Source organism: Panthera uncia, chromosome A2 (genome assembly GCF_023721935.1).
Source record: "Panthera uncia isolate 11264 chromosome A2, Puncia_PCG_1.0, whole genome shotgun sequence".
Classification (NCBI taxonomy): domain Eukaryota; kingdom Metazoa; phylum Chordata; class Mammalia; order Carnivora; family Felidae; genus Panthera; species Panthera uncia.
Window position 1 is genome coordinate 93,627,909 of NC_064816.1, and position 26,455 is coordinate 93,654,363.

A 26,455-nucleotide genomic window follows, 5' to 3' on the forward strand; every position below is an offset into this window, starting at 1 on the left:
CCCACACAATTCAAAGTTATTCTGCAAATTTGGCTCAACTGATAATCCCTGGAGAAACTGACTAATGACATTTAGTGTGAGGAAGTACTGGCCAGCATATGCGTCCCTGTACCCATGAATGTATATTTTCAGAACATGTGCTTTTCTAAATTTTTAATCAAATCTTTTCACCAACTTTATTGCATGCCTCCTGGTGGGGATTACAGAAAAAGAAAGAGGTCTGAATCTCTGTCTCCTTGTTCTCTTATTCTAAAGAAGATACATACCCATTAAAAATACCTTATCTAGAACAGGTATCTTTTTGAGATGATCTTGCCTCAGCCTGGTAGTTCCTATGTCCCTTCTAAGTAACTAATATTTCAAAGACCAGTGAATTGAGTTTCCTGGAAAAGTACCTTTTTCCCAAGGTCAGCTCTGAGTCCATTATTCCTCCCTATACCAGACATTTTTTTTTTTGACTCTTAGTACCTGAGGCCATCTCCACTTAACTAGAATTTCTATCTTATTTTCTGTAGTTTGAATATAATGTTGAAGGAGTAACCACCAAGGAAATGGCTACTCAACTTGCCTTCATGCGCCTGCTGGCCAACCATGCCTCTCAAAACATCACCTACCACTGCAAGAACAGCATTGCATACATGGATGAGGAGACTGGCAACCTGAAAAAGGCTGTCATTCTGCAAGGCTCCAACGATGTTGAACTTGTTGCCGAGGGCAACAGCAGGTTCACTTACACTGTTCTTGTAGACGGCTGCTCTGTAAGTAATAGTGAAATGTGGGGATACGCTTATTTGGGGAGTGTATTTTGGAGGTGGGGAGATGGAGTTTTAACTTAGACCGTAAATGAATGAATAAGACCATAAACGGATGAATAAGAGACCTAACTTACTAAATCTATTTTCATAACTGTATTTATTTAAATTAAATTCCGAGTGTTCTTATCAGACCTTGCCTTCTGAAATTCTCTGCAATGCTAAAATATATACAGTGTCCATGCACTAGCTGTTTTTCTTTAAACATGAGTTTGTTAAATTATGATGTCTGCCCACAATTTAAAATTACTTGAGGTTAAAAGGTCCCAAGCTGTCACTTATGGCTATATGTATTTTATTTTACTTATTAGTATGGCATGCATGCGATTTTTCTCTACAATATGCTAGACATTGCAGAAAAATTAAAATTTACTTGCAGCAGCCTGCATACCCACCTGGCTCTCCCTTACCCACACACGCACACCCCAAAAAACGATAATGTAGCAGTAAGCCACGTGGAATACGTATTGAAATTTTCTTTTAAAAAATTAGACTGGTAAGAAACTGCTCTCCCTAAAGACGCCCCTGATATTTCTGTTGCAAAGAGAACATGTTGACCTTGGGAAAACTTCTTCAGAATGAACAAGCCCAAAAGTGGTTCTTAAATATCTAAGGTTCTGACGATACTAGATGTAGAAATAGTGCTGCTTTTCATATATGTACTTTTTTCCCTCTTTTAAACAGAAAAAGACAAATGAATGGAAAAAGACAATCATTGAATACAAAACAAATAAGCCATCCCGCCTGCCTATCCTTGATATTGCACCTTTGGACATCGGTGGTGCTGACCAAGAAATCAGGGTGGACGTTGGCCCAGTCTGTTTCAAATAAATGAACTCAACCTAAATTAAAAAGAAAACAAAAGAAGTCCGAAAAAAACTTTCTCTCTTTGCCATTTCTTTTTCTTCTTTTTTAACTGAGAGCTGAGTCCTTCCATTTCATTTCCCCTGCACATCTGTTTGCTTAAATTGTGGGCAAAAGAGAAGGAGAAGGATTGATCAGAGCATAGTGCAATACAATTTCATTCATTCCCTCCCTTCCCCCCAAAGATTTGGAATTTTTTTCAACACTCTTACACCTGTTGTGGAAAATGTCAACCTTTGTAAGAAAACCAAAATAAAAATTGAAAAATAAAATAAAAACCATGAACAATTTGCACCACTTGTGGCTTTTGAATATCTTCCACAGAGGGAAGTTTAAAACCCAGACTTCCAAAGGTTTAAAACTACCTCAAGACACTTTCCTATGAGTGTGATCCACATCATTAGGTGCTGACCTAGACGGAGATGAGCTGAGGTACTTGTTTTGTTTTGTTCCAAATACAAAGGTGCTACCAGTATTTCAGATACTTGAAGACTGTTGATGGTGCTAGAGGACTCTGAGAAGAAAGACTCCTCTGTAATGGGTTGCCGTGTGTGTTCTTTCTTCATGTGATTTAGCATCAGTATTTTACATCTTCTTCCCAAATAAAAGTATGCAGATTGCTTGCCCAACCTCGTCCTCTTCTTTAAATTCAGCATTTGTTCTTTGCCAGTCTCATTTTCATCCTCTCCCATGGTACCAAAAAGAAGCCTTGTTTCTCGGACAAGCAGAAAGATTAAATTGTACCTATTTTGTATATGTGAGATGTTTAAATAAATTGTGAAAAAAATGAAATAAAGCATGTTTGGTTTTCCAAAAGAAAATGCTGAGTAGAATTCCTTGCTTCGATGCTCTTTGCAATATAAGTATGGATTATAGCATCTCTACCAGCCGTTAGACTGTTTCTCATTAGATAGAAACTATGCAAAAAGGGCAGTGTGGTATAATAGAAAGAGCAGAGAACAAGGACCCAGGAGATCTGAACCCCAATTCTGACTCTGCTTCTTGCGGTCAAGGGACCTTGAGCGTTTCATCTTTCTGCCCCTCAACTTCCATATCTAATACGGGGAAGTTTCCTTCTCTGAACTATAAACACTTGCCCTGCTCAAAATACATAATGCTTAAACAAATGGTATTGTAGACCTAAGTTTACTCTAAGCAGAGATCCACAGAACCTTCTGGTTTATTGTCTAAGTACTTTGAAGCAGTGGCTGAAAGTTGGTCTATGCACAATTAATACTATTAACTAAAACAGTTTCAAATATTCAGTAAAAATGCCATACACTTAAATCTGATGCAACTGAGTACAATGCGTGTGAGGAGGTAATGTGTGTGCTGTCAATCAGCACAGACAGTTGTGGATAATAGTACCATGAACACCTACCTGCCAAATCAAGTTCATTTTCCTCCCCTGCACCTTTCAATGACATCTTTAATACACTTAAACAGAGTGATGTGTCAAGTAAAATGTTAAGATTCATTTAGAGCTTATTTCCTGTTGCAGAACATAATTGGGATTGTAATATTTGCCTCCTGAAATAAGTCATCTCAAGATTCAATTAGTTTTAAAAGCAAAAGACTGAACATGATGAAAATCTAACATCAAGTCTAAAAAGTTAGCATAGTCTATTACCCAAACGGTAACTTCCAATTATGGTCCTTCCCGCCACCTGAATCTGAACACAGGGATGCTTATTAGAATGCAGATTCCCAGTCCTCAGCCACCAAATTAAGATTTAGTAGGGAATCAGTATTCCTAAGAACCCTGCAAAATTCTGAGGTACATCCATCAGGAAGCCACTGTACCCAGTGATTTCCACAACCGTCTGTGGCTCTAACATTTTGTATCCGGCAAGAATGAACCAATATAGCTGACCAAATGATACAAAGAAAACCAAACCCCTGTATATCAGAATATGAGTACTCCTTACAAATTAGTAATTAAAATGGCCAGGGCAAGCTTACATGATAACCAGTTAGACATCTCTGGATTCCTTCAACATGCCTTGCCCTCAGGTCACAATCCAAGAAAGTTAACGTAAAGGGTGAAAGTGAAGAAGGAAGAAGCCATTTCCTGACTACCAGCTACGAGCCAAACACTACGTTAGATGATAATAATAATAATGGTCTTTGTCAAACTGAATCCAAATAGGCAGATTTCTTAAGCCAAGAGTCATAAATAATCATTTAGCCATCAGTTGGGACTACAGAAAAATAGTTCAATAAATAAGGGTATATATCTGATAAAATAATAATGAGGAAATAAATGATGGTATAGCCAATAAATACTAATGAGGAATGAATAATGGTATATCTAATAGAAAGCAATGGGAAAACAGTGAAATAAGTGTTGATAACCCAATAACATTTATGAGGGTAGTTAAACAACAAAAAATGCTTAGAATGGAATATTACAGTCTTTAAAATATCATTTTCAAGTACACTGTCATTAGAAATATATCAAACATGCGTGTAAAAATGCTAGGAGTAGGCGCGTTCAGGGAGTAATGATAGGAATGACTTTTATGCCTGAATTTTCCAGATTTGCTATGATATACCTATATCACCTTTATCATTTACAACAAATTTAGCCTTAAAATATTATGAAAAGAAATAAGCAGCCAACAAGCGAAAACAATCCTGGCTGAGAAGTAGCCATCTCCGGGGAAACAGTGGTCCACCTCCCACCCATTCATCTTCTGAAAGAGAAGAAAACCCTAACCTAAGAGTCATCACTCACAGTGACCCAGCCACACTGGGGGGCATCAGAAAGGGGCGCACGAGGCCATACATACCAAGCAGCGGCATCCTCAGGGATTTCGCAGTTTAGTTGCAGAGAGAGAATAAAATAATGTGTGAACACAATTTTAAACCAAGTGTCCTGTGAGGATAGCGGAGGACACTATTAATTAATGAGAGGGAATCTCAGAAAATTAACCTTAGCTTCATGCAGTAATAGTGACATTTGGGTTTAGCTGGTCAGCTTTTGCCAGAGATCTAATTTCACTTTCAAACGCTCTGTGTCTGGCCAGAGGCTTCTTCTCTGGAAGCCACGTATTAGAACAGTCTGGTACTTACCAAGCAGGAGGTCCACTGTCAGTGTTCCCGGGGCCTGGGCAAAGTACCGAAGGCTTGACCCTGGCACACCAGCCCTCTCTTTAGAGACTAATCACCAGGCCCAAGGGACCCTCCTCACAACATTTCCTGACCCTTGGTCCTATGAAGGTCAGCCACCTCTAACTGTGCCAGTCTGAGAAGGAAGAAGATTGCATATGAGAGAAGGAAGGAGCAGGTAGCCAAGACTGGGGGACGAGACATTAATCAAGTCTGGTAAAAAGGGTCATTTAAAATTCTAAAATCAATACAGCTAATGCACTGGCAAAGAGCAAGGACACCTGACCAATGCAGAACACATTTATTATCTTTAATGCCAAAATACTTTTTTCTGCTATTCCACTTAATATCACTGAAAACGAAGTTCAGAAATTGGATTATATATAAGAAAAGTTGGAAATGTCGTTTTGGGTCAGAACAACAATCCATCTAGATGAGTACTTTGCCTTTGACAGTGGCACCAAGGGAAATTTGGGAGAAAGAGTGGTTGGCACTTCCTGAGAAACCAGCCTCAAAACTCCCATTTAATAACCCATTGTAAATCTTTTTTGTACATAGATGAATCTCAACCCTTCCAGAGCCCTCTATCTGTTTTGAAATATGTTGGTATTACTGTACCAACAGGAGAGAGCTAATGCTGAATTGTTAGCTCGGCTTCCTAGCCCTCTGATCAAGTAGCTAAAATATGCTTTCTATCCTTGTGCCTGGATCAGCCAGGGATTGAACTACTCAGTGTCCATAGGGAGCACCAGTAACTGCTGCAATGGGGCCATCGACTGCCCATAATGATTGACTTTTCCCTGCAGTTTGGTGAAATGAGCACATAATTTGTGGCCAGCAGCCAAGGTTATGTGCACCAGCTCCACCAGTGACTAGCCAAGAGCACCTGGGAAAGTGTCTTAAGTTCTCTGAGAAGGTTACGGATCATCTTTAGGTCTGAAGTTTGCAGGCACTGGTAGTCATCTCTTGAGTTAATCTCCTGTCCCTGGCCCTCCAGTGTAGGGAGAGGAGAACCTAGAATTTAAATTTAATTAGCACCACTCTTTGAATTGGTAACCCATCAATTTTGAGTCATGCCTCCCTATCAGTAAAAATGTGAGCCCTTAACTAATTTTGTTAATCTATTTATATATAAATGTTATACACGTACTACGTACTATGGGACTAATACATGATGTGCAATGGAAAACCTACATGGTAAAAAAAAAACTGTAAAAGAGAGAAAATAAATACAAATAGAAGATTCCATACTCCAGTGGATCATTTCATACATACCCTAGAGGGTGTGCACATTCCGTCCCCCTACTGTGAAGACTACTGCCCTAAACAAGGATTCAGGATGGGCTTCAGGGGAGGGCAGAACATCAATGGACTCCTGAAATAGCACACCAAATTTTGTGTGTATGTGCATTTTTCTTGGAATAGAATCCACAACTTTCTTCAGATACCTCAAAGGGTCTATGACCAAGAAACATGTTAGGAACCACTATACAAAAGCAGTATTACTTATTCATTAAACCCTGGGCTTTTCTGAACCATGACCTTCATATCTCATCTTGGGTCTCATACTCAGAGCATGCTGCTTTTCCTGTCCTAAGTCCTGAGAGAACCAACCAGCATCAACCCACATTAAAATAGAAATATTTCGCTCTTCCACTTCCCTGCTATGGGACCTCTCTGCTACGCTTGAACAGGACTTGGCAGATGCTCTATGACCCAGAGTTGGACCTTACAACATCAAAGTGCACCTGTTCACAAAACCTTTTCAAATTAAGAACAAATGTATTCAATAATGGAGAGTTATTATATAATAATAATAATAATAATGTTATTTTTAGGAAAATTATGCATATTTTTGTTATTTTTTTTTAAAAGAAGCTTTAACCTAAAAGAGACTGCAATTCCTGGGACTATAAAAGACTGTAAGGACAATAATTGGAACATGTTCTTCAGAGACCCTCAGGTCATCCCAGAACCAAATGTCTCCTCTTCATCTGGCTCTTCTCAAACAGAGCTATTATGCTGAGCCCAACCTACAAGAATAATTTTGGCCAGAATTAACAATCCTATGGATTCTAGAAAGGTCTCCTTAAAATTGCAATTCACTACATATTTAAAGAAATTCACGAACACAAAATGCCAGTAAAGTGAATTTTTTCTAGTATAACATTGCTCTTGGTGCCCAATGACTTAATTAACCATCAACAGCATGAAAAAAAAGGGAGAAACAATTTTTTTAATGGAATCTATTAATGCCAGGCAGAATAAGAACACCTACTCATAAACCACTGTGCGGAGTAGATGGCCTTTCTCTCCCAACGGGATGTCACTTTGAGTTCACTGCTCCCCCTGCTGACTGGATAATAGAACACCCCAGTCTTTTAACACAGCCACATGAACACCATCAGAGAATGAAAACTCAAATTTCAGAGGAGAAAATAGAACAGCCTCCTGTGCTTATTTCCTGTCTGCCCCAGACACACAGCCCTCTCTCCAGCTTCCATGGCAGCCCACCTTCATGTCCTCAATGCTCCATTTTTTTTCTTACCCATTTTAATCTATCCTTAATATCTCTCCCATGGAGCTGGTAAATGGAAGTCACAAGGAGGCAAACATGAGCTCAAAAGGAGAATGGCCTTTTTGGGTGAGTAGAGCTGTCCAATGATACAAATGTTGCCCCAAAATGCACTGAATAACCCTTCAGGATTTAAGCAAGGGGTTGGGGAATTATATAGAATGGAAATAAGAGGATGATAGAAAGAACAGGGGCTTGGAAGGCAGAGCTATCTGGGTATGAACCCTATCTCCACCATTTCCTCATCTGTAAGACAGGGAGAGTGATGAACTGCCCACCAGACTGTTAGGATCAGAAACAGGAATGCGTAGCAGTTTATAAGACTGATGGACAGTAAGCACGCAGCACCACCACTAGCATCATCCCCACAAAGCTGGGTCTTCCCTCAAGCCTGTAACTTCATCCTCCCCATTCCAGGAGCATTAGCTTCTCTGACAAGAGTGGCCCAAAATGACAGCACATCTACAATGCAGTTACACTTCACTTTCTCCTACAAATGGATTCCAAGCAAACTTCCAAACTCTCACAATTTTGGCAAGTCCTCCTCCACAATCTAATAAAAAAAGTATCAACCTTTTATTAGAAGCTTGAAAATCTCAATTTTTTACAAAGGAAACTAACGATCCCACCTTAACAGTAAAAACAAAAAAGGCAAGGGGCGCCTGGGTGGCTCAGTCGGTTGAGCGTCCGACGGTTGAGCGTCAGTCGGTTGAGCGTCAGCTCAGGTCACGATCTCACGGTTCGTGAGTTCGAGCCCCGCATCAGGCTCTGGGCTGATGGCTCGGAGCCTGGAGCCTGCTTCCGATTCTGTGTCTTCCTCTCTCTCTGCCCCTCCCCCATTCATGCTCTGTCTCTCTCTGTCTCAAAAATAAATAAACATTAAAAAAAAAAACCCAACAACAAAAAAGGCAAAATTTCTGAAATGTCATTAGGTGCATCTAATTTTGGAGACAAAGCTTTCTGAGCTGAGAAAACCACCCTTTTGCTTACTCGGAAACTAGTTCTTGTACACAAATGGACTATAAGTCATACACATACATGTTGAACTAGTCAAACTTCTGACACTTAATTTTCACAATTTGCGTTTCTAAAACTTTGTCTCTGGAAGCAGAAATTCTAACTCAAAAGTGATCAGCACACAAAATGATCATAATTATTAAATTCATGTCCTCTGGGAAATTTCTTGGCCTATATGAATTTACTCAAGGGTTTTAAGCATCATTAAATCACCTATTATTGCCAGTGCTTTGAATGTCTCTATGAGTATTATTATAAATGGATCCACTTCAAAGATGCTGGATTATAGTAATTTCCAACATGGTTTTTCTATCACTGATTATAGGTCTCCTTTTCCTTATAATACAAGTGTCTAAATTTTTTTTTTAAACTTTATGAGTGTAACACAATTTTCCATCTACTATTTTGCTCATCATGATAAGATATGTTCCTAATCATAAGAATAATAAAAAAAAAAAGACTTCCCTCAGATAACATCTGGAAAATTGCCCATTTAGCCAATTCTCTGGGTTTATTCATAATTAATATTTACTTTTTGTTAAATATTAAAATATAGTAAGCTTATGCTCAATTTGAAGTTCCACATGTTTTCTTAGATTTTCTTCAACTAAACTATCACAATAAACACTCACCTTGTCACCATAAATTATAAAAAGAGCCTTGCTTTTCTTCTCTCAAGCTTGGGAGAGTTATCTATCAAACAAGAAAACAAAGTCCACTAAATCCTTTGAACCTTTGAAGAGAGAAAGACAAATCAATGCCAAAAATGATGTGCCTTCTCACCAATACACAAATTAAACTGTGTATTTTGTAAGATTTATAGGGTAAGTGGGCTTCTTTTTATTATCACTTTTGCTAGGTATCTGTCAAGTGAGTCTAATTCAGTAAAATAGATTGATACATTGGGAGAAATCTCTAGCCTCCATTCTGGGTTTGGGAAAAAAACAGGCAGACAATTTAGTCACCCTATACCACTCATATTATGATTTAATTGGTCTGAAATATTGTTTTAAAACTCCCTTGGCGAATGTAATATGCAGCCAGTCTTGAGAAAAATTGTACTCAACTAATGCCACAGGGTTCTGAAACCCTCCCTTAAAATCACTGGTAAAGTTGGAAGTATGTGTATATGGGCTTTTTTCTAGGAAGATGGTGTGCAATACTTAAAGTTTTTCCAGATCCCATAGTATCTACCTAACCAGAATTGCTGAGGTAGAGTCAAGAGATTTTCATTTTCAGTGAGTACATTAAGATGATTCCCATGTACTCTCAAAGTTTGGGAACCACTGGTTTATTGCCATTACCATATTATTGACATATTCTTGGATGATTCTGAGCCCCTCTTCCCAAAATGTTTAGGATCACAGCTCTAAAATCATGGGCTCTCTAAGCTGCTTTAAATGAGAACATGTAATGGCTCATTGAACTTGTGAGCAATTAATTTGGGAACAGTTGCAGTATTATAAATGTGATTACTTATTGCAAACCCAATTAATCCAGCCAGGAGGAATGTTAATTACAAAGGAGTATGGAAATTAGCATGAGTGCATGACTAAATGCCTAAATTCTGACCTATTATACTGTCTGTCTGGTAATTTAGTTTAAAAATACTTCCACAGGAAGTCTCATGTATATATGTGCATGTGGGCAATAAGGTAACATTAGTCCACACTCCAGGGCTGATTAGGAACCTTGGAAATACCCTAATTAGGAAAAGACAAGCTTTAGAGGTAGCTACTGCAGTATTTAAAAGAGCATTATTGAAATCTACATCAGGGGATATATTAGCATAAAAGATGTGGAAAATAAATTTTTATTGTTGAAATAATGGTCTTGAAGATAAATGACTAGCTAATAAATATTTAATATTAACAAAATTTGAGCTAAGCCTTGCTCTACTTGTAGCACACCATTTAATAGCAAGATTGACAAGAAAAGACATATAGTCCAATCGATCTCCAACCACTAGAGGCTACCTATATTTACCCAAAATTCTTGAATCACCAAATTGCTTATGAGGTCACAAAATAACTCCAAACAAAAAAAAACAAAAAAAAATTGCAAAACAAAACTATATTTAATTGATTTTAAAGAAGAAGTTACATACAATAACTGTATATCTCTTATGAGTAATGGAATATCAATCAAAACAAATCTAGACAGACTAGAGAGCAATTGAGAAGGCTTCCAAAGCTCCCAAGAAATAATCTCTCCTATTTTGGGAATAGCTAAGATACACTAGGTCTGTGCTTTTTTATGGCCTTTTCCCCTTTCATAACTGAAAAAAATAAAGGCAGAGCCTCAGCCAAACTGTGCCATTTGACTCCTCTTCTCTGAGAATTTAAAACTTGGAGTGAAGAATGACAGAGACTGGGAGCCACCGAAGTTGAGGCACGCTAATACAGCACTCTAGGGGGGGGGCCATGAACTTCTGCTGATGAGGTCCTAGAATGGTAATAGGTGTTTTGCTTTGAATTATGAAATAATCCAGTATCCTTCCACTATCTTTTTGGCTTAAGTTAGAGAAAGTTGGTTTCTATTACATAAAACAAAAAAGTTTCAACGAGTACACCTAGTCAACAGGATATAGAGTGAATAGCAAAAACAGAGGAGTATAGGCCAATCTCAGAGTGAGTAGGTACTTAGAGTTAGTAGAAATAAGAACCAAAAATTTGAATGGCTGAAAAAAGTACCAGAGAAAGAATATGGTAAGGAAACAATTCTCCATGCGGCTTTGGTGTTTCTGCAAAATGCCTTGCAGGCAAAGATTCTGATAATGTTTGTTCTGGATAACCATTTCAAGGATGTTTGTATAGTGACAGGGACAGTCTTGAAAGAGAGAGATAGTGTCTCCTTCCAGAGCGCAGAACAGTTACTGTCCATTGTAATAAAGATAATGTTTCCCTACAGGGCAAATGTCTGGCTGGTTTGCTTGCAGCCCATTGTAAAATATTTGGGTTCCCTACACTTGGTGTTCCTCAGTTGTGACACATCCACCTGGGTTGCTCTGCATTGCCCCCATAGGACTTGGGGGCAAGGGAACCAGCAGTAAACACAAAGCTCCAGTTGCTTGCCTTGCTGTGAGTAATAATAAACTCCTTTGTCTCTGACCTAGATGTCACATGTCTTCTGCCAGCATCTATTAAACTGTGGCAGGCTAACATCTTAGCTTTAAAGCAGAGAAAATTTCAGCCCCTTCACAGTTCTTGACAAACATTTCAAAGAAGAATACATATCAGAATAGAGCTGCATCAGGTCTGTATTCCTGTCTTTCGAGTTGCCTAGCAACTAGTTGGTCACCATTGATCTGACAATCTGCAGTAATGAAAGACCACGCCATGTAGAAAAGTGTGATTGAACTATATGCTTCTAGATCGCAGAGATTGTCTGATTCGTCTCCGTGTCTCCTTCATCACCTAGCCCAATACCTAACATAGACTGCATGTTCGATGATATTATGTTGAACAAATTGTTAAATCAAAGAATTAACTATAAGGATGGCTCTACTGGGATATGTATGGAATTGTAACTAAGGTAGTTCTTAAATCTGTATCGTAAGTACTTTCGCTCAGAATCATTGTTTCTTCAAGTTCACTTAATTGTAAATAATAGAGATGTGTCCAGGAAGCTCATGGGACAGGGACATGCTTAGAGTGGGAAAGATAAACAGCTTTGCTGGAACTGGAGCTGGAATGTGACTCTCCATTTAAGGTGGCTTTAGAGATCTCAGGGGCAGGAATTGGTGACTCTGTTCTCTGCAACTCTACCACTAATCTGGTTCATTCATATTCTGCATGTTTGTCTTTTTAGATCCACTATTAATTGGCAGTTGTTGGTTTTTTTGTTTTGTTTTTTGTTTTTTTTTTCCTATCCTAATTCCTTTGGAAGAGATTCTGGTGCAGTTCATAAATCCCTTGGCAGTCTATTAACTGATGACCTTTGAGTAGACATCCCATCAGCTGTGATCATTAAAGTCATGTGGTATAACACCTGGCCACCTAGGAGTCAGAAGCCATGGGTGGGGCAATTTTTCAAGGGGGTGAGGGCACCAAAGGCCATAAGCAACATCTCTATTGGGAGGTCTGCACCCTGTCTATCCTCCTACACTCTTCCTGTCACTCCTCCCTCCTGAAAAATGTGCACCTTATTTCATGTGGTTTCAGTACTTGTCTTTAGATAAGAACATAAAATACAAAAAGTTCTTAAAAATTAAAAAAAAAAAAAAAAAATACAACCAAAAAAAAAAAAAAAAAAACAAAAGACAAAAAAAAAAACCTTGGGTGTGGTGGGGGTGGGACTGGACAAAGAACATGAATTTTAGGAAAAACAAAACAAAACAAAATGTCATTAAATATACAAAAAAAAAAGGTTCAACTTGTCTAGTAAAGAAACACAAAGTAAAATCTTAACTGGTGTATGGCGATGCTTCTTAAAAAAAAAAAAAAAAAAAAAAAAAAAAGATAGTGTTTCAGCCAAAAGATCAGTCTCATTTACAGCTGGCATAGTATAAGTTGGTACAAAACATCTGGAGAGCAATTTATCAGTATGTATAAAAGCCTTAAAAATGTTTATACTTTTGACCACTTATTATTCGCACGTTGGAATGTATCTTAGGAAATGAATCCTTAAGTTTTCTAAAGACTTTTGAACAAGCACAGTTTGTATGAAGAGTTTCTCATAAAGCTGTGAGACTACTTTTTCTTCCACTGCTCAAGTGCGAACACATAACTGTCCTCTAGTGCAGCTGCCCAGAGCAACCTAGGCTTGGAGGGAGAGCTATGCCAGTATGAAAGACAAGCACATGAATCGCAGTTAGAAGTCTTCTAACTTTGAGAAATGCCGTGGCTATTTGCAGCATGAAGCTGACAGAAGGAAGCAGAACCGTGGAGCTCCCAAAAAAGCCACTGCAAATCCCCTCTTTGAACTGGCTCACACGACTAAGTGCCAATCTAACCCTCTGCACAGGAGGTGTCATCATAAGGAGCCACCAAGGAACACCAAAAGGTTGTATTAAAAATGCATGTTTTATTGCCTCCTCTTCCATTGAAGTCAATCCCCAGTTGGTTATTGTGAGAAATCACATTCTCCTGCCTCCTGTATCTTATCAGAATGAACGTGGTGGAAGTGCCTGAAGGGAAGACACTACAACAGCAGTAAGTACACGTGCAAAATAATGGCTGACAGTCGTATCATATCTCGGGCACAACAGTTGTCATAGCCTTATTTATAGCAAAAGATTGGAAATTAACCAAATGTCTAATAATAGTGGATTGGTTAAAGTAGATAGGGCACATCCATATGATAGATTGTGATGCAGTTATTAAGAATGTTCTCGAAGAGTACTTAGTGATATGGGGGGGAACTTAATAACTCTATACTAAAATAAACAAGTAGATTACAAGGAAGTTGCATCTCATGCAGCAGATAGGCTTTTCAATCATGATGAAAAAAATCTCATATAGTTAACATTGTCCTTGAAAATCTCCAGGATGGATACCAAATACCATAATTTCATCATAGTTTTTCTTTTTAGTATTAGAATAGATAACTGTGTCTGTGAGCATCAGAGAAGTTGGCTTGAGGTTAGACTATGTTGTAGGAAAAATATATGTTTTTACCACTGGAGTCACAGTCACTGTAGCAAGATGCACATACTATAAGAGACATACAGGAATTGAGACACAGAGATTGAGGAAAGAGTCAATTCATATCACCCATCTCATGCTTATTCTGGGGAATACACTCATGAACACAATAAAGGGGAAATTTTTTTAAATCTATTTAATTGTTGTACACACACACACACACAGAGTAAAGTTCACATAAGTTAAATGTGTATAGCAATTATCTGTATAAATCATTATATACAAGTCCCAGTCTGTTTTAAAATTTTCATTTTAAACAGATATGCATACAAGATCCAGAAAGGGTATATGCAACAATTTAACAGCCATAATCTCTAGTGAGATTATGGGTATTGTTGGGATTCTTTCCTCTAATTTTTCTGTTTTTAAAACTTTTTTAAATGAACATTTTTGCTTTCATTATCAGAAAAAAATACTGATTGTTTTTAAATGGCACTCACAAAACAGATGATACCTTTCAAATACCTTTAAAACTAAGCCTTATTTTATTACAAATGCTTACAATGTGTAGTTTTTGGTATGCAATCTCTATACCAAAAGAACAAGTACTTGGTGAAACAAACTACTGGGAAACAGGACAGAAACATGAGAACACATGTATAATGCAGGAAGTCTGAATCAACAGAATTCTATTAGTCTACCTCTGTAAAGCAGTGTTCTTGGGGACTATCGAACAGGACATGGAAACAGCCTTCTTATTATATTGAACTGGACATTAAAATGTTCTTGTCAAAAGAAGAAAGAAGGTCCTCTCTAGACACGGATTATGTAAATACACATACAGAGTCTATAATAAATTATGTTAGGAGATGCCTTCTGAGTTGAGCTTCCATGAATTCCTACTCTTTATGCACTTGCCTAAAATTTCATTTAAAAAACCCTATTACAGCAATACTTTTCCTGCTTCATTCATAAAAAATGCATAGATGCATTCATGTAATAAAGGAAATTTCTCGCTGAAACACATATATCACTCTAGTAAGTCTGTTTTAGCGATTGGAAAAAATAAATGTCTCATATGAGAAGGATTTCAAAGACAGGTCAGTTAAAATAGTTCTTTGATTGTGTAAAATTACTAGTGGTTGATCCATTGTGTCAGATGTGAAATGAGATTAAACTGTAAGAGTCAGTTTTAAATTCTCAGCATTAAACTGAATTAATAAATTGAGCAAAGACATGGTTCAAGTAGGATTGAAAGGTTCTGCTAAAACCAGACTGTTTAGATCCATTAGCAACACAGCTACAAAGAAAGAATATCTTATCAGAAAGGAGTGTAGGCTGTGGAAAATTAATAGAGAGTGCTAGACCCAATCTTGGTGTAGAATTACATGGAAGGGATTAGGAAGTGAGGGGAAGGTAATTAAGTAGAAAGAACAGCCGGAAAGAACTGAAAAGCAAAAGATCAGATGGTCTGAGGTTGAGCCCCTCACCATCTGTTGGCAATCATCAAAATTTATTTGATCTTATTGTGTATTTACTTTGTAAAAGGGGGGGAAAAAACCCTCATTCTAATGAATGAATAGGTGGGATACAAGGTGAATGCCCATTATAACAGAGCTCATTATTACTGTGAGAAAATCATTGCCATTGCAACATAACAAATACAATTAATGCAATCTAATTGTTCCATTTCTGTCCCTGTCTCTGACATCAGCTTCATAAAAAGGTTCTTATGCTTTCGGAGCCTTTTGTGATTTAGTTGGAGGGCTTTGTCTATAATTTTACTGTCATTGTTTATTGCATGTCTATCTATACAATTTGCTCTTGTAAAATTTCTGAGTGACTGCATGTATCCATTAGCAAAGTAGGTCAACCAGCCACTTAGGTTTCCCCCTTCTAATAGGCATCATCAGCACCTGTGATTTCAATATCAGTTAACAGTGCTAACTATCCATCCAGTTATACAAAGAGGAAAACTCAATTCTTTCCTCTACTTTATCTCTGGCCCCATATTCACTTACCAGATCTTTCTGAAGGTTTTCCCTACATGTTTTCCCTTTCAAATATTTTGGTGCTTCCTCCCATCTTTTTCCCCTGTACTTCTCACTTTAGGCTTTGTGGTCTTTCACCTTAACTGCTACCTGCCTCTTTTCCTGTCCCTCTCACATCCATCTCCCATCACACAGAGAAAACACAAATCTGGCCTTTCAATCTCCTGTTAAAAGATTTCTGTTTCCACATCACTTACAGGATAAAGTCAAAGGCATCTGTGTGGTATATGAAACCCTTAACTGCAGTGTCCCCTGACAATTTCACCTCTCTAGCTCTTCTCTCCCATCTCACAGTTTATACCCTTCAGCAAAACCAGAGTAATTTATAAAGCAACTACTAATAAATAATTAAGCAATTTTTATTATAATCAACTCATGATATGCCTCAGGGATGAGTATTTTCATCCATTCTTTAGGACTGTGCCATGCATTACTATTTTAAAATTAGCTGCTTGGTTTTTAGAGTGCAAGCCTTACAAGTAAGGCAGAGCAGACTACACAGCCAGCTGTCACACAGGAGCATCTGTACAAGAGGTCTCAGCACAGCTAGGCAAGACTAGCAGATACATCATCATATCTCTGGACACATATTAGTATTGCCCACCAGTCAAGCAGTGTGCAGCTACACAGGAGAGCTGTATATTTTCCTTTATTAAAAAATGATTGAAACAGTGTCGTTCTTTGTCTAGTATCATCTTTCACGTACCTAGCAACACACTTTTAACATGCCGGATATTTGAAAGCTTTATCAGAAAAGGCTGGCTGCCTCAAATCAAGGGTTTTATTTAATTTAGCTCTGAATTTGCTGGAGGAAAATAAATTGATGTCAGGTTTTTAATTTTAAAGTCACATTTGCATTGCAGATGGACTATTTAACAGTTCACATAATCAATAAAATTACTGCTGAAGCACAGGATGTGTTAATGAGAGACTCTAATATCTGAGTAAGTGGTTTCCTTCTGAAAAGTCAAATCATGTTTGTTTGCTTGTTTAAATTTGTTAATCATAAGAAATGACCTTATTCTGATGGAAAAATAGCTAAATGTTTCCACAAGGTACTTGGCTCCTTGCACATGATAGGGATTAACATTATTTTGATAGGTAGAAATATTCTACCCCACTCTCCATACCCTAGAAAAGAATGTGCAGATCCAAATTTATGGAACCCAATTTAAAGTGCTGATTCAATACTGTCCCAAATGCCAGTGAAGAAATATTTTGAAATGTCTTAAGTATTCTACATATCTACAAATGGGATGGAATGAAAGTTGGGCTAGTAAAAACTGACACTACACTTTTTAAACATTAAATTTTCTTTTTAGAAAGAGGAGAGTTGTTTCTGTCTTGTTTTTGAGCAGCAATTTTGTACTATATATTTTAACAACTTTATTGAAGTATAACCAACATAATAAACTGCATATATTTAAAATATGCAATTCAATGTATATATTTGACATACATGTACAGACTCTATTGTTTCTAGTTAAAAAGTCAGAAAAATAAATAAGAAAACTATCAACTATATTCATAGTACTATAATCACAGTTGAACTTTTAGAACTCTCACAAGTTTTTAAGTCTATTCATATATATGTATGAATAAAATAGATATATGCCTCTACTTCTATCACACTGTCAACAAACTGCATATACTGCCTATACTTTTCCCTCTTTCAACCATTAAGTGTCCGTGAATATTTTACATGTCTTTAACTATCGTCCTAAAGACGACTTTCAGTATATACAATGTACATTTTTATTTATCAGTAGTAAAATAATTACATAATGAATGATGAATAATTACCTATAACCATAGAAATATAAACAAATAGCCATACAAATATCACTATTAAATTCTAAAACAATTTTAATCTACATATATGAATTATAAATGCAGAAATGTATATATATACATATGATTTTTATCTTATTAAAATAGTAATCGAACTACATGTATTATTTTGTAATCCAATTAAATGAATTTTAATGAGGATTTTATATATTTGAAATTTTTTGTTGCCAAAAGTTAAAAAATACAAATATGCATGAAAAAGGAAATTATCACCAATAACTCTAATAACATAAATAATCTCATTTAAACATTTGGAATAACGTTTTCCTGGAGAGATACAGATAAACTGCATTATTATTTAAACCCTATTTATAATCTAAATTTGATATGGGTATTTTTCCATGTTATTATATCTTTTTAAGAAATAATTTTAAATAGCAAAGTAGTTCTATAGTATGGAGTACTTTTGACAACATTGATATTTTTAAATCGTGGCCAATTTATAGCAAAATTTTTCATTTCAAAAAAACGTGCAATCCTTTGATTAGTAGTGAGGTTTAACTTTTTTTTTCAAGTGCTCACAGGCTTTTTTAAAAAAAAAATATTTATTTTGTCAGTTCTATATGCTATAAATATTTTCTCCCCAGGTTCTCATTTGCTTTACGGTAATACTCTTACACAGAAGTTTTCAATATTTTCCTTTATAATTTTTTCCATTGCATTTTTGATTAGCTTAAATATTCATTTATGTATTTTGAAATTTATTTCATTTTATGTTTTTAATTTTCACATGTGGAATTTATTTGGTAAATGATGTGAGGTAACCAAGCATCCTTGCACATGAAGTTGAAATGGCATCTTTATCACATAATAAATTCTTATGTATGCATTTGAATTTAAAATTTGTGCTAGCGGAGTGATGAAAGCCGCAGTTCAATCTCAGAGCTTTTGTTCCTTTTGTATCTGTTTAGTTAAATGTGGCATTGATTTAAGGTGGTGCTTTTTTTTTTTTTTAACACTCCATAAAGTGCTGTTATTGAAGACTTACATTTCGATTTATATACACACATATTGCTATTTTCCCTCTTTGGATTTATATTTTCTTTTAAAGCAATACAAGCTTTCTGCAGAAAAAAAAATTAAGTAAATAAAAATGTAAAGAGGCAACAAAAATTAGTTTAATCCCTGTTAATCTTAGTATTCAACAGCAACCACTGATAGCACTCTTGGCATAATTAATTCCAAGATTTTTTTTTTTTTCATTTCACCCCTTTGTAGGGGATACAAGAGATGTAAATAAAGGTTTCTAAATGGTTTTATAATGATGACTTTTTTATTCTTCCCATAAAGCTTTAAATTGTTTCATAATAATGAAATTCTTTATTCTTTTAATGGAGCTTGAAATATATTTTTTAAAGGACCTAAATATATGAATTCCTACTCTGAAAACAGAAAACGAATGTGTTTTCTTACACATGAAAATGAAAATTCTCTATTTCACCAGTGGGTGGCAATCTCAACATGTACCCAGCTGGGTGCTGTCATTGGATCCTGGTCATGCAAAGGGGAAAACTAACCTAAAATGTCTGACAAACGTTAACTCCAGCCGCTGTTGTTGCCCTTTAGTTGTCGTGATTTAAAAAAGAAAATGAGAAACCTGCAGAAATAATCACAAGTGAGAACATTACACAACATGGAACAAAATTACCTTGGCTTAATGTGGGCTCAGTGAAAATAAAAGCTATGTGTTAAAATATTATTCCTCATGTGCTCCCAAAGAACACAGTGTTTTAAATATTTCCAAAAAGGACTAAGAGTTTACATCAAACAAACATCCTACAATTACATGAATTACAAGACAAAAAGTAATGGAGAATACCATTGTGATGGGAAATCAGCAAATTTGAGTTACTAGCAAAACATTCAAGCACACAGCTGAGCCACCATTAGAGTTAAAGTCAGTCAGGATGGTAGAAAGCTTAGAAGGCAGGAGAACCCACATGGGGATGGACTTGCAAGTAACAGCCTGAAACTGCACTCAACAAAAATGAACATAAAATCAAAGTAATTGGTTTTTTAAGTGCAAAATTCAATGATCCCAAACATCGGATCATGAAACAAAGCAGTTCTCGGTACTTCCACTGATAGTTTGACCAACATATTTAGATATTTAGTCTCCAAACCAAATATAGTATAAACATGACAATTTTTTTTGTAGAAAAACCACACTCTTTTTTGCACTAATAATTTAAATAAACTATAAAGCACAATCACTTGAGAGAGAAAGAATCTTCAAGGTTTCAGGAAGTCTAAAATTGAGCGTAGGGTTAAGCTGCAAAGTTGTAGAGTTTGCCTTCAAACCAAGTACATGTTCTCAAAAAGATACAGCTTTGAACCCACTCTGTCCAACCCAGTTCTCTCTTACTGACCATGAATCCAAGCCCCTTGGCTAACTACAGTTTGTTAGTTCCAATTTCCCACCTGTTTCTACTCCATTGTTTTAGAACCCACTGAGCCTATGGGAGAAGAGCATGGTGAGAGTTTGACTCTGATTCAGCAATGCTGAGGCCCCCCAGCAAACTGGTTAGATGCTCCCTCAGCAAAGACCAAGAGCCTCTAGGGAGCACTATTTGGCGGGGGCGGGGGAGGGGGCACAAGGCAAGGACAATAAAGCTGACTTAAAGCCATAGTAACTACAAGAGTAAGAGATGTTTGTTTGTTTGTTTGTTTGTTTTAGAGAGCAAGAGAGAGCAGGGGAGGGGCAGAAAGAGAGAGAGAGAGAATCCCAAGCAGGCTTTGCACTGTCAGCACAGAGCCTGATGTGGGGCTCGAACTCATGAACCATGAGATCATGACCTGAGCCAAAATCAAGAGTTGGATGTTTAACCAACAGAGTCACTCAGACACCCCAAGAGTAAGAGCTTCTAAAGTGTGGTAACCCTTGATGGGAACTACCCCCAATCCTGCCTAAGGGATTTGAATTAAAAATTGACTACAAATAGAAATCTAAAAACTGCAAACCTCTCCAATAGCATCTAACACCAAAGAAACAGACATTCTCATCCCCTGCCTTGTCCAGTCCTTTCAACCATTTCTCGTATAATGTAAGGTTGCTAGACCCTCCTCTTCTTGCTTCTTGTTGCCAGAATCATTCTCAGAGTATCGATTCCCATAATTAAACCCAATATCCTAGCAATGAGGAATAAAGCAGGGCTTCTATAAACTGGACACTTTTTCTGCATTAATAGAACACAATATTCCTTTAGCTTTTTTAGTATTGACTTAGAGCTTTGAATAAATATTTATCAGAGGTCAGTTTAATGCGCAGAGCACTAAAATAGGCAATCTGCTATCCTAAACACTATGTGAGCCATATTCAGCCCTCCAATAGGGATTAAAGTCACCTCAATAGATGGTGATAGATGAATGAATGCATGATCAAGTGCCAAAATGAGCACTGCAGATTCCAAGGGCTTTAGTAGTTCAGAGTCAAGGAGTAGTTACGGCAGACAGGACTTAACAGCTAACATTCATTGAGTGTTTATTTGGTGCCAGGCTCTGTCCCGTGTTCTCTCAGTAGCATGATCTCATTTAATCCTCACATCAACCCTGTGAGTTAGATACTATTATTACCTCCATTTCACAAGCAGGGAAACTGAGCCTTAGAGATGTTAAATAATTGATCCAAAAGTACACACTCATAATTGGGAAGATCTGGTTCTTGAACCTAGACAGCCTGACTCCATTCTGCTCTGCATTCTCCCTGCACAGCTGTGGTGCCATCAGTTTCTCAGTCATGCCCGAAAAATCAGAGGTGTCTCATTTAGCTTAGTTCATGGTGGCTGCTTTCTGATCTTCAGGGACTGACACTTCCAGGCTCCCTTTTTTATGTGAAACCAGGCAAACTGGACCTAATGAAACAGTCTGAAGCTTTGTCACATCCGAGTCCACTGCATTCATGAGGATCCAGCCCACGTTGGCAGGTTAGGGCTCTGTGAAAATGAGCAGCAGAACCATCAAAATAACCCATAATGGAAGATTTATGAAAAGAGCTAATATTATGATCTATTTTTGATTTGGGGATAGTAACATAGATAACTCAAAACTATGTACATCTTTTTCACTCAAATAACAAGCATGACAGAATGCATAATGTGTGCACAGTCCTGCGATAGATACTATGGGTATTCACTGCAGGGCTTGGGGAGATGATTATGGATCTTTAGAAGCAGATATACTTCTTAAGTTTTTTTCACTGGGACTTAAGTTTTTAATTCTAAGCACACAAGGCTATCATGACAGAGGTGAGTACGGAAAGTACTACATAATAACACCAAAGGGAAATACACTAAAAAGGAAAAAAGCCTCGCTCCAAAATTCATGGAGAATGTTTATATTAATTGAAAGCCAATAACTCTAGACCTATTATGATCATATTCACAGCCTCAGGAGGACAGTGATGTGAATAATGATAAAGTAGAAAGAATTCCTTCCACGATGATAAAATATTTGGTCTCTTTATACTGTTCTGAGGGGAGGGAGCAAAAAAAAATTTGTCAAGAAACATATGAATAGTCCCTATTAGACTAATGAAAAGTGAAAAGTGATTTTATGTTCTTTGTTAAACAACTTAAACATTTACCTAGGCAAGTACTATATTTCAGGAGCCAAATTCTGCCTCAAAGGGAACCAGCTGGCCATGAAATATAATCTGTAGTTGGATGGAGGATAAACAAAGTTTAGTTCTTCGTGCAGAACATGCAATGAAGATGGAAAGCACATTGCCCTGGGATTTGTCTGGAGCAGGTGTCAGCAGCCTCTGTGAGGCGGCTGCCAAGTCTCTATTTATTCACTCTCTCACGAACTGGAAGAGGGAAGAATTCTAGTATCTTTAGGTCACTCACACACACACACAACGTGCCCAGAAGTGGATGCACTTTGACGCAGGTAGGTTAAACCTATAGCAGAAACACTATGAAAAACACCTGGTCTGTGTCTGCTGCTCCACTGAAAATGTGGGAATAGGGTATCCACCCCCCCCCAACCCCTCTGCAAAGAACCTCTCTTCCCACCATTCCAGTTAAAGCTCCTAGAGCTTCTTTAGAGTCCTCAAGAATTTCCTTTTATAACGCAAATACCCTTAAGACAGACTACATCTCACATCTATTACTGCAAAGCCTTAGTGAAGCTGAAAGACTGATAACACTCAAGCATAGTTATGATCTTATGATTCAAGAAGAGAACATTTCAGTTCCATATGTTTATCTGGTCCCATTGGTGTGGGCGTGAGGGGCAGAGTGACAGGGGAAGGCCAAGGGTATTGTTGGTTACAAAAGGGAATCGTTGCTTATTTTCTTGCTGTTCTGCTTATCTGTATTAAGATCTCAGAGGAAGGTGTAGTAGATCAGCTTTGAGGCTAGAATACCACATTACAATCATATTTTCCATATATTTATGCTACTGAATGGGTCGGTAAACAACAATAATTGAGTTCTGACCAGAAGCAGCATACTGCATTTGGGATTTATGAGAACAGCAAACAATATAGTGTGGTTTACCCCTAGTTTGCCAGGAAACAATTTTTGCTACTATTTACCTACTTACCAGAGACAACAGGAGCAATGGAATTCGTTTTCTAGGGCATCGTGTTAAATAATAAGAGTCTTAAGTGCACTTGGATCAATTAAGGAAACATTTCCTTTTTCTGTTTTATTCCTATATATTTCTTTTCTTTTCTTTTCTTTTTAGATTGATCTTAAATAGTCTTTAATCTACCTATAAGAAGAGGAATGTTATGTAAGATTGATGATAGAGAACTAATTAGAGACCTTGAAAAATGCTCATAATTTGATAAAATTCTGTTATCAAATAGGAAATGACAGCCACCTTCAGACTCTACAATTAGAAGCTTTTATCCTATTCTCTCTGGCTTCCGTATCCACCCATATATCTAAGATATTTTGGTATTGGTCTTGACCACCTGATCTTCATCTCCTACTTCTTTGAGTAAATTGCACAGTTTCCTTGGCAAAGTAGTTACACACCTCTCAACAATCAATCGGTACATTTTGGGTAGCATACCACCATCCTGGCCCCTGGCCAATTAGAACAACAGATCCCCCAGGAGATTGGATGGGAATCACATTACCCAAGTTGGTCCCATTACAATGGTTCTCAGGATTTGTGTGGAAACCGCCAGAGAAGACACTGTCTCCCTTTTCCTATGGACTTGAATGTTAGAAAAGTTAGGTCTAGAGCTACCCAGATAATAAAGCCAGCCCAGGAGATAGAAGAATGCAGAGAAATGTCAAAACTAGGCTCTGATATCATTTGAGTCCTGCATCAAACCCCTAGATTCTCTGTTACATGAGCCAGTATGTTCTGTTTTTTAAGCTATTTGGAGTTAACCCTCCTTTCTCACACAATCAGAAGACACCTCTCTGAAAGAACAATTTGGTTGCTTCTTCTTACCCAATGAATATTATATCCTTTTTGTTTCTATTCTCTAATTCAGCATATTAGATATTTAACAAAAATACCATATTTCCTGGACTAAAGCATATTTTTTCACACTTTATGTCCAAAGAAACTTTGAGGAGCAAGTTGTGATATAGCTGGCATTGACTACACATTGACAAAACTTACTTAAGTAAAAGAAGAGCCTTGCTTCAAGTTGTGATCTGTTTTTGCACTGGGGTCACACATTATACAGCTGCACATTGACTTAAATTCAGATTCCAAATTTTCATTTAGAATGTTTTCAAAATTACTGCATTATGAAACAGCACTGAAATGAAACATTGTGATAGCAGAAGAAAAGATTACCTGGCAGAAGTCGGGCAATGCAATTAAAGGCAACAAAAATTGCCAAACTGTTTAATAAATCATCAAACTTTCAAGGCCAGGAGAGATTGGGGCACATGATACATGCTTATAGAGAACCATAGTCAGTTCCCCAATAGCTATCTCTCAAAAATCTTTGGCTGACTTTCAAGAGAGGTTATTTAACTTCTAGAAATTCTTAATTCAATTAAAGATAAAAAGAAAGTATGAGTTTAATCAAATAGGCAATGCTTACACAATCCCAGTCTTTTCCCATGTTATAGTATCAATGTATCAATCCTAAACATGTTAAAGAAGTTAGTCTCCTAGAAAGTGTGTTTTCCACAGGGTGCTACATATGACTGCCCATAGATAAGAATGATCCAGAAGAGCCTTTAGACTTCAAATATATAGATTCAATCTTTATGAAGCCAAAGATATAAAATGCCATTGTTTACTTAAATTTATTAACATACAGGTACTATTTTATTAACAGATTCTGGTTCTAAGATATAGACTTACATGCTGATATATCTACTTCACGCATAAAACCAGAGAATAGCAAAAAGAAGGAAGGAAAGAACAAAGGGAAAAGGAGGGAAGGAAGAAAGGGAGGGAGGGAAATGGGAGGGAGGGAGGAAGGAAAGCAAGGAAGGAAGGAAGGGGGGAAGGAAGAAAAATCTTAATGAGAAAGGAAACTCTTGGTGAATGTAAATCTATGAGATGTCATTGAAAGAAAGACTGACAGCCATAAGTTTAAGAGGCATTCAGGAATCCACTGTGTGGGAAGTCATCATAATTGGAAATCATTATAGGCAAAAATTCTTTGGGCCCTTTGTATCTGGAGCATGTCATAGTTACTGTGCTAAGCAGTTAAGACAGTCATCCTGAAAGAAAATACTGTCCTTGCTATAGCCACATTATGTTGTATCAGGAGAACTACATCATTCCCATTGAGAGACAATTTGGATACCATTGGGAGACTGCCACAGCCTAGCATACGTGCAGGAGAATTCTGTCATGGAAGATAAATGTCTAAATAAAATGTATTTATCCCATAGCAACACCATGAAAGATTGCTAACAAACTCAGCCCCTCAGCTCACAAGAAAAATCTTATGCCTGAGGAATGAGTTAATAGAAACGTCTCTAAAGAATATTTCATACTGTAGGAGAAATAAAGCACATAATTTAATCAAATACCTTAAAAGCAAGAACAAGTAGTTATGAAACAAGAATAATAGCAATAAAAAATCAGTTAAAGGTTTTTTTTAATATATTAAATTTATCGCCAAATTGGTTTCCATACAACACCCAGTGCTCACCCCAAAAGATGCCCTCTTCAATACCCATCACCTACCCTCCCCTCCCTCCCACCCCCCATCAACCCTCAGTTTGTTCTCAGTAGTTAAAGGTTTTTAAAATGAAAATATACTCATTAAAATATACAACTTAATGAATAGACTGAGTAACACTGGATCTACTGCAGAGTAAATTGGTAAACTGTAATATGTCACTGAGGATTTCTTCTAGAACATAAAACAAAGACAATGGGATGTAAACTGTGAAGGAAATTTTGAGAGACATGGCAGATAGATTCAGAAGTTCTAATGCCTGACTTAAAGAATTTCCATAAAAGGAGAGAAAAGACAAACAGGAATAGCAACGCTTTGAGAAATAGAGGCAAAGAATTTCTAAGAAATAAGTGATGAGATTCCTTTGTCAAAAAAGTTCACCAAGCATTAGCAGAAAAATAATTCAGTAAGAAAAAAATCCAAGTCTAGAAACTTTGGAGTAAAATTTCAGGCCATGAAAGATAGGACGTAAA

The 26,455-nt window shown here is 37.0% G+C and overlaps 1 protein-coding gene and 1 long non-coding RNA gene across 3 annotated transcripts in view; one reads left to right on the forward strand and one right to left on the reverse strand.

Annotated features, from left to right (window-relative positions):
* COL1A2 (collagen type I alpha 2 chain) overlaps positions 1–2,399 on the forward strand; it is a 36,099-nt gene extending 33,700 nt beyond the window's left edge. Inside the window, exons 51-52 of the mRNA XM_049641474.1 lie at positions 516–758; positions 1,497–2,399. Of these exons, the coding sequence (XP_049497431.1) occupies positions 516–758; positions 1,497–1,643 (390 nt within the window). The 3' untranslated portion in view covers positions 1,644–2,399. The remainder of the gene's footprint in view (positions 1–515; positions 759–1,496) is intronic.
* The window catches only part of LOC125929913 (uncharacterized), a 67,950-nt gene that overhangs the window by 8,253 nt on the left and 33,242 nt on the right, over positions 1–26,455 (reverse strand). Inside the window, exon 2 of one of the 2 annotated variants that reach the window (XR_007459996.1) lies at positions 9,012–9,072. The exons of the other annotated variant lie outside the window; for it this stretch is intronic. This is a non-coding gene — a long non-coding RNA (uncharacterized LOC125929913). The remainder of the gene's footprint in view (positions 1–9,011; positions 9,073–26,455) is intronic. 2 annotated transcript variants of the gene reach the window in all.